General features: G+C 37.1%; 1 protein-coding gene across 2 annotated transcripts; it reads left to right on the forward strand.

Annotated features, from left to right (window-relative positions):
- The first annotated feature begins 1,129 nt into the window (after positions 1-1,129).
- On the forward strand, positions 1,130-10,652 carry LOC120441873 (programmed cell death 1 ligand 1-like). 2 transcript variants are annotated; one of them, XM_039617366.1, is made up of 5 exons: positions 1,130-1,306; positions 5,094-5,408; positions 5,737-6,003; positions 6,758-7,042; positions 8,433-10,652. In XM_039617366.1, the coding sequence occupies exons 2-5, from the start codon at positions 5,117-5,119 to the stop codon at positions 8,546-8,548; spliced, it is 960 nt and encodes a 319-aa protein (XP_039473300.1). In that variant the 5' UTR covers positions 1,130-1,306; positions 5,094-5,116; the 3' UTR covers positions 8,549-10,652. The 2 variants fall into 2 exon arrangements, with proteins under 2 accessions (XP_039473300.1, XP_039473299.1); XM_039617365.1 differs by lacking the exon at positions 1,130-1,306 and adding an exon at positions 2,032-2,138.
- Positions 10,653-11,166: the final 514 nt, after the last annotated feature.

Here is an 11,166-nt window from a genome sequence, read left to right on the forward strand (position 1 = left end):
TCATCTTGTCCTCAGCTGTGTTCCCCTTGTGCTCCCATGTCTCTCATTACCTTCTGTGTATTTGTGTCAGTCTCCATCTGTTCCGTGTCGCATCATCTCAAAGTGTTGTGTGTGTTTCCTTGTGGTTTCCCTGTGTCTCCTTGTGCCCTAGCTTTAGTTCATCCCTTTTGGCTTTGTTTTGTATCACCCTTTGCCTTTAATAACATTTTGAAGTGGGGAAACCAAGAGGTAGAAGCAGCATTGTAAAACATGCTGGAATTTAGTCTGTGGAAGACGGACTGAGTTACCCCAAGGAGAGATTCAGGTTGTTTGTTTTTGTTGGGTGTTTTTTAGCATGGTTTTAGGATTGTCTAACAAAAGTATAAAAAAAGACAAAAGTAGCCTGATATCAGACAAAACTGAAGTAAACATGAAAGAACAGTAACTCTTGCCTGTATATGAGTTGAGTTGCTATTTTATCACACGATGAAGCATAGAGCCTCATTCCTATTTGTTCCAATTTATTTTCAGTACGTGGTTCTTGATTTTTTGTCTTTTCCTTTGCATAAATAAATACATCTTGCCAGGGTTTAGGGTTCAATTATGGCTAAAACAGTGCAATTTGGTTCATAAAATACACTACTAGGCATGAAAGTAGCTTTGTGCTCGAAAATGAAAATGAAAAGAAAGGGGTTGACAGAGTTTAGAGGCAGGGTCTGTGACCTGCCATGTCTGTCCAGCAGTATTCTGCTAATGCATGCTGAAATTATCTAAAATCTCCTGTTTGACAATAACTGCTATGCAAAAATGCTCACCCGACTAGCATCCAACTCCATCTGATTCCATGAAGTCTGGATAACAACTGTTGACTAACAGTAGATGTAGCCACTGTGACATCACTTATTTACTAATGAAGTCCAGTTTGGGGCCCAAATAAAAGAAATGTATGTAATATGTGTCAGGGTTCCTGGGTCAGTGACCCAGTGTTTTCAGTTTGTTCAGGTTCAGTTTATTTTGTCACTCGTTCTCATTTCCTGTTGTTCTGTTCATGTTACTTCCATGTATCATCAGTTCAATTATGTTCAGCTGTTCACTCACCTGTCTCCAATCAGTCATTATTCAGCCGATGTATTTAACTCCTCAGTTTCATCCTGGTCATCGTCATGTCACTGATGCTGTTTATCCCGTGTGTTCAGTCAGCCAGTCATCTTATGTTCAACTCATCTGCTCGGCATAACAGACACCATTATCCTGCACCGTGAGTCCAGCGTTTGGGTCATGTCATCCTCTCCTCCACGCACACCCTGACAATATGAAATATCAGAAGGTGACAGTCTTACTTAAACTTTTATGTATTCATCCATCTTTAGTTGTGAAGAGATGATTCCAGTATACTTATAGTGGTTATGTGACATACCCAGGTCCTGTTCAGCACCAGGGGAAGTGAACCTTGGCCAAGTCCAAGGCTAACATCACGTCCACAGTACTACAGTCAGAGAAAATATTTAGAGTCAGTAAACCATGACTGGATAATTTCGCACAATTTCCAAGGGGGTTAGGGGGGTTTTGACCCCCCCTAATAATTAGACCCAGCCAAAATACCCCCCCCCACCACCACCACCACCACACACACACACACAGTCCTCCTCGATAAAGTTATGAATTATCTTGCAGAAATAGGTTGTTGATTTTCTTCGCTCATTTCAGTTATTACCAGCAAAATGGTTGCATGTTTGGCCATTTGGGACTTTACTCAGATTTATTTATTTATTTACACAGAGATCTTGACCCCCAATGTTCAGCACAAAGTTACGCCCGTGTACCTCAGACAGTGTCACTGATTCTTATTCATCCAAACATTTTTTTTTCTGGTTGGGCAGTTAAGTACATGAATACTGTGAGCAGTTTTTGATTAACTTGTTCCCGAGTGTGTCACAAAAAGCATTGAAAACATTCAGATGAAGGGTGTGATTTTAATCACTGTGAATATGCCAAGCTGCAGCAAACCAGCTGGGTCAGATTTCATGTGACTTCATGTAGACGTATTTACTCACAAACACTCAGATAGCGTACCATGAAACACAGCAGGAGAATGGCCGGGATCAAGTGTGTCCTGTTTTTGGTGGTCCTGACTTTTCAGTGGACTTTTGTAAGAGGAAGTGAGTAAAAGCTTCACTGCTCATATTATCTTATTATATTTTAAATACAAATCACAGTTATGATGTTTACAAACCAAGCATCAGAGGTAATGAAGAGAGAAACTGAGTTAAACTTAGAAGCTTCCAAGGCAGAAAGCTCAGGTATAAATGTCAGAGATTACAGGTACATCGAGAAACCTCTTTTTTTTAATGTGATCATTATTCAGTGAAGTAGGAATATGGTTCACACAATGTTTGACTGCACAATAGTGAGTTTAATTTAATTAAACATACACAAAGATGAGTGTATAATTAAAAGAAAACTGAAGTATTTACAACTTTCTGTACGGTAACAGGAGTCAAACTGTGACTGTAACATATCCTAATGAATTGTGGTTTACATGGTTATTGTGAAGTAAATCTGTTCTTAAACTTTAAAGACCTTTACAGGACGGTGAGAGAACCTGTTAGGATGGATTCTTGCATACCGCCAAACTAAAACTTTAGAATATTTTCCTGTTGACGAGTCAGCAAACAGCTGGGCGTAGAGCCTGTGGGACAGCCAGCTGTCACTATCTGACAACATATTTCACGGTGTTTTGTCTTCTTATCTCAAAGATGTCTTTTTTTCATTTTCATGTTTCTGTGTATTTAAAATATATTATTGTGTCTCAGTCTTGATCCTTTAACACATGGACATATGTATGCATTAGGTATGTTTGTTTGTCATTAATCATAATCGTGTAAATTAAAGTAGTAACAATAAGGCCATTAGATACTATTGTACCAGATGTAATTTAGATTTGCTGTTATTAGCACTACAAATAAGTTACTTTTTTTCTTATTTCCTGTTTCACCAACTGTTTCTGTAGCATCCTCTGCTGTGTTAGGCTAACTCTCTCTAAAAATCTTTTTTTATGTCTTTTTTATGGCAGCACAGAAGCTTAGTACGAAATGAATATGAATTATTTTGAACTGAAAATTTGAAACTTAAATTATTAATTAAGTGTGATTAACCACATCTTTTGGAAAGCTGAGTTTGGTTTCACTAAACACACTGAGACCTGATTACTGGCAGATCTGCTGAATCAAGAAATCACTTACATAGAACCTGTTTGACAAAGGGAAGCTGCACAATCTCAAAAAACAACACATCATGGTACGATCCATGCTATGAAAGAAACAGCTGAGAAGCAAAGTCACTGACATCCATCAGTCTGGAAAGTGTGAGAAAATCATATCTAAGGCTTTGGGACTCCATTACATGACAGGGAGAGCCATCATTTACAAATGGCAAAAATCTGCAAATGGTGAAGCTTCCTATCTGTGACTGTCCTACCGAAATTAGCTAAGGTCAGAGTTTTTGATTTGACATTAAAATAGAGACTTTTCAAAATAATATCCATGGGAGAAAACCAAAGCTGACCAAACAGAACACAAAGGCTCTTCTCATAATTGTCAAAAAATATGTTTATTATCCCCAAGACGTTTGGGAAAATGTGTTGTGGACTGACAGGACAAAAGTTGAAGATATTGGAAGGTGTCTGTCTCTTTACATGTGGCGTAACATCATATCAGCAGTAAAATCTGGAGGGGTAATGTGATGGTCTGGGGCTGTTTTGCTATTTATAAGTCTGCTGTCTAGCAAAACATCCTGAAGGACAACATCTGTCCATCTGTTCATGACCTGGAGTGCACTCAGTTCTGCAACAGAACATCCAGAATACACCAGCAAGTCCAACTCTGAACGGTTTAAGAAAAACAAAAAAAACTTTGGAGTGGCCTAGTCGAAGTGCTGATTTGAATCCCACTGAGATACTGTGGCATGACCTTTTTATGCATGAAAATCCTCCAATGTGGCTGAATTGACAGAATTGTTAGTGCATTCAATCTGTTCGGTGTCATGGTATCTCTGAGAAATGTCTTGATTTGCTTGAGTGTGGACAAACATCGTTCAGACTCTGTGGTCATCATGAGTGTAGCGTTGCAGCGATCACAATGTGAAGCGGCTTAAAGGTTTCAACAGTTTCCTGACACAGTGTAAATATGCTTTACTTGACTCAAGTGTTTTTGGTGAAAACAGCTTTAAGTCACTCACACCTGTGGTCCAGATGTCCCCTTGTCCTGCGCATAGACTGGATCGGAACAGCACAAAACACACAAAAAGATTGTATTCCTTATGAAGCAACCACATAGCCATGTTGTGTTCATATACCATGTCCGTGAAAAAATCTGGTTGTAAAACGTTCCTCTATCCTTGGTTGTCTGCGTTTATTTATGTTGAGAAAAGCCTGAAATTTTCACTGGCCTCTCTTATCATCCAAATGAGTTACTGCTGGCGACTATTTCTGAATGATATATATTTCAATTACAGGATAACGTTCTGCTCAACTGTCATGTTTGCTTGAGCAAATATGACAAGATGTACAAAAACGTGGACTATCCAGATAACCATTAGTTAAATATGTGCATATTTTTCCCTTTCAAGGCTTTTATTATTTATTTTTTTTATTTAGGAAAAACCTAATGAGATTTAAAATTTAAATTACAGGGGTGACCTGGACCCAAACTGCATTACACATAAAACAATTTACTACTAATCAAAGATCAGACTTGGGTCACCCCAATTTCAAATCATTAGTTTTTTTTATTTTCTGCTCCATTTTTTCCAATTTACATGGTCCAAAGTTTGAATATGCAGTGTACAATGTTTTATCTAACATAATTTTTAGGGCTTAATAATAATTATTATTATTTTATTATTAATGTAGTGTATCGTGAATAAAATTATTTGTGTTCATTTACCATAGTATTTGGTCATTTCTCAGGTTTAAAAATGTAAAAGTAATGCTTTTACATATGCATTCATCAGAAGTATCTATATTGTGCTTAGGTGGATTTGGTATTTCATAGCTAGACAAAAATTGATTTCTAGTAAGCTGAACTTTTTTGATGTCTATCTTCTGGTTGTTTCAGATACTGAAGTGTCCTGTGTTTATATGGAGAACTGCACATTGCCATGCAGCTATGAGGGTGCTGATGTAGTCATCCACTGGCATCAGGTGTCAGCAGGAAATCTTCCTGTTCACTCATTCTTCCACAACCAAGACCAGCCAGAAAACTCAGCCCAGCGCTTCAGAGGCAGAGCATCAACCTTCAAGGACCAGATCTCCAGAGGAAACGCTTCAGTCCTGCTGACAGGAGTGAAGGTTCAGGATGAGGGCAGATACAAGTGCTACACCAGCACCACCAATGGAAACAAGGAGTCATTTATTAACCTAAAGATAGATGGTATGAGTCAAAAACGATAAATTTATTCAGTAATTCAGTTTTGAGTTGTTATACATATTTGTCTATTTTATCTTTATGCCAAATATTTGTCAGCAATATGTATACATTTATGCCAAGAAGCTTTGTGCGAATTTTGTTTCTGGTGATACATGAAATGCAATATGTATTAGAATTTGTATCCATTAACTGCCCATCATTATAGCTCAAAAAATTAAATTCTAATTATTTTTGGACAACTAACAAATACCTGTCTCTCCCTTTTAAACTGCTATAGTCCAAATCCCTCCAAAAAGTGAGCAAAAAAACCATTTATTTTCTTCTCTTGAAGCTCCAATCCATAAAGTCGACTTTGAGCGGGTAGAAAACGGGATCACCTGCAGGTCAGAGGGGATCTATCCAAAGCCTGAACTCACCTGGTCCACCAGCCCTCCATCCAGTCTGACTTTCAAGAACACCACCACAGTCCAGCAGACTGAACAGCAGCTTTACAACATCAGCAGCTATCTGATCCTTTCAGGCAGTGATCATGATCTGAATTTCAGCTGCGCCATCAGCACTCGCAGAAACAGGAAGAGTGTAACTCTTCTTAAAATGTGTAAGCAGTGATGAAAGTAACTAATGCTTTAACCAGAAATGTAAGTTTTAATTCAGTACATATAGAATTTCCATTCTACATCAGCAATAGCTATTGATTATTTTACAGATTCAGATTTTCAGTTAAAGAGATATAAGATCATCCAACAAGATGCAGATGAAAATGACATGCATCTTAGTCAATGAAAATAGTTGAAATTGTAATAATTAATCAGTTTATCAATTAGAGAGAAAATTGGGTGACCAGCAATAACATGGATGAAGTTGTTGAAAGGCAATTCCAGGCCTCGAGGGCCGGTGTCCTGCAAGTTTTAGATCTCACCCTGGGTCAACACACCTGAATCAAAGGATTAGTTCATTACCAGGCCTCTGGAGAACTATAAGGCATGTTGAGGAGGTCATTTAGCCATTTGAATCAGCTGTGTTGGATCAAGGACACATCTAAAACCTGCAGGACACCGGCCCTTGAGGCCTGGAGTTGCCCACCCCTGCTATAGCCTGATCCTACATCCCTTCAGCCAAATCTACTGGATCAGGACAACAGTCTTATACCATTAAGTTTATTACTCTGATAATAACCAATACCTTTTGATTAAAATCTCTTTTGCAGTGGGACCCATAATTAGTTGGTAATTCATCTATACAGCAAAATCAGCATCATTTGATAGTATGCTGTCATAAATTAGTTTAAATGGAGCTGTTATGTATTTGTTCCTCTATAACATAGTTTTTTGTGTGCTTTTGTAATATTTCAGCTTCTCAAGATGTTCTTGAGCATGAGAACACAATCCCATGCAGACCATCAAACATTCAACTCTCAAATCTCATTTGGAGATTCAACAACAAGGAGGTCATCCTGAATGGGACTGTCACCAACTACACAGTCTCAGAGAAATGGAAGCAACATGTGAAGAAGCTTTCAGAGTCAGGCAGCCTCACACTACAGGACATATCTGCAGATCAGGAGGGAACATACACATGTGAAGTCAGTGATGCTGAAGAGACGACAATAAGTCTCAGACCTTTGAGGACTCATAAAGGTAAGGTAATTTTGGTCTGGACTTCTGAACCTGTTTGCAAAAATACAGTGCTGTGAAAAAGTATTTAGGATTGAGTAAAAGTAAGTAAAAGTAAAAAAGTAAAAATTGAGTAAAATAAGTAAAAGCCAGAGTAAAAACAAATGTTGTTTTTAAATGATGATTTAATTCATCAAGGGAAAATAAGCTATTCAAAGCCACGTGGAAGTAACCACCCATTCAATAAACCAAGATTATGAGTTTAGTGTGTTTAAGGTGTTTAATTTACTTTTACAGAGTTAAAAAATACAATGAAACTGATTACTATCTAAATATGAGCAGCTGCAGTGCTGAACATTTGATCAATCCACATCCTGATGTTATAGCAAAAGGATAAATTGTTAATTTTTTTTTACAAACATATTATCTAGTAAACGGCAGCACGGTGGCACGGTGGTTAGCACTGTTGCCGCACAGCAAGAAGGTCCTGAGTTCAATTCCACCATCAGGCCGGGGTCTTTCTGTGTGGAGTTTGCATGTTCTCCCCGTGTTTGCGTGGGTTCCCTCCGGGTACTCCGGCTTCCTCCCACCGTCCAAAGACATGCAGTTTGAGGGGATAGGTTAATTGGATAATCTAAATTGTCATTAGGAGTGAATGTGAGCGTGAATGGTTGTCTGTCCTTGTGTGTTGGCCCTGCGACAGACTGGCGACCTGTCCAGGGTGTACCCCGCCTCTCGCCCCATGACAGCTGGGATAGGCTCCAGCGCCCCCCGCGACCCTGGAAAGGATAAGCGGAAGCGAATGGATGGATGGATTATCTAGTAAACATTTCTAAAATATAAGCACCTCTTGTTACACTCACTCCCATACTTTCCTAATTGTCGGATTTCAACATCAACATGGTGCCATTTAATGTTAGCTAACATGTTAGCTTTCAGGTTAAATGCAGCTGTTTAACACCAGGTTATTAAGGAGCAAAAGTGACAAGCAGGAAAAAAACAGAAGATAAAAGTGCTGGATTTGATCTGTGTGCCATCTTAAAGATAAGTAAAGGAGAGGCAGCTTGAGTCTGAACCTCCATACCTGTTTAAATACGTAGGCAGAAGCCAATATTATATGACCTTTACTCCACAGTATGCAACAGAAAACATGCTTGATTTCAGTTATGTAAGTAATCACTGATATCTTTCAAAATTCATTTTAATTTCTCTTCCATCTCCATTCTAAGTTTAGTTGCGTGACATTAAACCTCTTCCAATGAAGCCATAAAGCAAATTATATAAAAGCATTATATAAAAGCATTATAAATTAATTAATTATATAATCATTTTGGGGAAACATGATCCAGTTCAGAGTTGTGATGAGGTTTGGGCCAAAAGACATTTAAACTGACGCTGTTTCTTTGTGTTTCAGGATTTTCAGGAGCCATCATTAAGGCTATTTTACGATGGGTGATTAAAGCTATTGTGTTTGCAGCAGCAGCAGGATGCTTCATGCTGTGTAAGAAGATGTGCAGAAGACGTAAATGACTTTTTCCCTTTACTTTGCAGTTCATTTTGTTTATGTTATTCCTGGTGATTATAATGTTTTTTTTCTGGACTCGATTCCTTGGAGCAACGACGTAGAGACAATGAAACACACATGTGACTATCGCAGTTTATTCTAAACTGCACAATTTATTTTCCATTCGTAATGAATATATGTTTTCAAACAATCTCTTTTCATCTCATTAACACTATCACTGAACTTCAGCCCATGGCAAAGGTAAACTCTGACACCACCCAAGCAGACCCCAGCAGCTCTGCTTCAGCCCTGAACCCTCCTGAGTGTTGGCTCTCTGCTCAGTAAAGCACAAACCTTGATAAGTTAAAAACAAAACTTCTGAATAAGACCTTCAAATCAGTGACTTAGTGCCATTAATAACTCATGTGTGCACTGAGGAGCAAGGACACTGAGACATTAATTTGTTTGTATATTTTTTTTATTCTGTTCTCATCATTTTCAGATGCTTGACTTTATCAAAGAAAAATTTTGGTTTTACAATCATACCCTAAATATTTCGATATGCTTCCCAGCTTCATCCTGGACCTTTGAACTTTGGGTGTGCAACAGAATAAATCTAAGGAGAAGAGATAAGCCTGACTCACAGAGGCTTGTCTTCGACTGTGGTGCAAAAAAATAATAATAAGTACTGCAAATAGTTTTAGATGATGTGAGAGAGATTTTAGTTTTATAGACCATCAGGTGGGCACATGTGTACTTTTTAATTTTTATTTACATTATTTTGAAATGGTTGATGCAGTTTTATGTAATGCCAAAGGCGTGAAACTGATGTCCTGCACAGTGTTTACAGCCAGTGACCATTTTCAACCTTTAATCGACTTAGATTAGGGTTCGTTAATTTAAGTCCAGCAGATGTCATATCAAACCATTTTTGGAGATGATCATTTTTGTAGCTCTTGTTTGATTCGTCTGGTATTTAATAAACTCAAAGGGGAGACCATCAAGCAACTGGAAGAACAAACCATAACCTTTGAAAATGGATTCTGAAACTCACTGATGATAATTAAGAAAATATTTACCTCGGTCTCTCAGCTCTGATGAAACAGCTGCTCAGTTTTTTTCTTCAAATCTTAAATTTAATAATTAATGAATATGAGGAACAAATAATTTTTTTAAAAAACAAACAAACAAACAAACAAACAAACAAACAAACATGTTTTTATGGAGTTTAACAGGGTAAATGTTGTTTTATCAATTACTTTCCAATTGAGAACATCAGTGTCACATTTCAGTCTGACACTTAAGTGAAACTTCAGAAATAAAAGAAACATGATATTAATGGCTGCCCAAGGTTTCAGCTTTCCAACCAGATCCATAAACCAGACAGGAAGAGAGCTTCAATGTAAATACCAATGATACACAACTGAGCTATTGTTTTAAAGATGCTGCATTTAATTACAAATACAGAGATTATCATGTGTCACTTCTCACTAATTTCTCTCGAATTTATACGGAATGAGAGAGTTTCTTTTTCACAGAAAGGAAAACAGCTGCAACCTTCATGTTTCATTTTCACTGATGTGCCTCATTGTAAGGTCAGTGAGAGATGAAGTTTGCTTTATTGAAATCTTCTTGATCTGCAGTGTTGTTTTAGCATCTGGTTAGATTACTTTGACTTTTACTAAATCTGCATCACACTAAGACCAGTGAGTGTACCTGATCTCACCTGCTACAGCTAAAGATATGCAGAGGCAGTGATGGATTTAATGTAAGTGTAATTCTTTCTTGTGTTTTTATTTTACAAGGTCCAATATTATTTTAGGCCTTTCTTTAATATAGAAGAAGTGTTCATTCTTGTGCTTGTGTAAATGTGACATTTAGACGCTTACTATTTTCAGTTGATAAAGCTGCTCTTTAGACTGTTTTCAATTTAATCTTCTTTAATCTTTAATCTTGTCACAGTTAGATGAAAAAAAATATTATGTTCTCGTACTTCATTAATCAGTGTCTGTTGGAGTTAGAGCTCAAACAAAAACAGAAAGTGAAAATGTTGCTTTTTTTCATTTTTCTAAAGAAAATGAATAACTTTATATTAAGGAAATACATTTTATTAAATATTTTTAAGTACAACAGGCGACTTTGTTTTTTCTTTACTTTTATTTTATTCCTCTAAAAATGAAGAATTTCTACCAACATATTAAATCGCTGTTATCTGAGTCTTCTGCAGCAGAGAGTGTTGAAAGGGAAACTGTCTTTAATTTTTCCCAGTCCTGCAGATTGAGTTCAGTCCACACTATAGAATAAGACAATAACATGTTCCATAATACTAATGACTAAACTAAACATATATACTTATAACTACTAACTAGAAACAGCCTTTCTATGCCTTCCCTCTTCAACACCTGGGCTACAGAAGACATGATCACTGATCTCATACAGCCACACTTCTATAATCAAAGGAAGGAAGGAAAATAAGTAAGAGATATTTCAAAGTAACATAGACATTTAATGTATTCAGAAGGCTGACTTGTAGGGATATTTGTTGAGTAATAAGTACTACTACCACTACTACTACGAATAATAATAATAATAATAATAATAATAATAATAATAATAATAATAATGATAATAATAATAATGAGCC

The sequence above is a fragment of the Oreochromis aureus genome, linkage group 9, assembly GCF_013358895.1.
Source record: "Oreochromis aureus strain Israel breed Guangdong linkage group 9, ZZ_aureus, whole genome shotgun sequence".
Classification (NCBI taxonomy): Eukaryota; Metazoa; Chordata; class Actinopteri; order Cichliformes; family Cichlidae; genus Oreochromis; species Oreochromis aureus.

Coding starts and splice junctions, on each gene's coding strand:
- LOC120441873 (XM_039617365.1), top strand. CDS start 2,054: ATGAAACACAGCAGGAGAATGGCCGGGATCAAGTGTGTCCTGTTTTTG. Junction 5,409..5,736: donor TATTAACCTAAAGATAGATG/GTATGAGTCAAA, acceptor CTTCTCTTGAAG/CTCCAATCCATAAAGTCGAC. Junction 6,004..6,757: donor TGTAACTCTTCTTAAAATGT/GTAAGCAGTGAT, acceptor GTAATATTTCAG/CTTCTCAAGATGTTCTTGAG.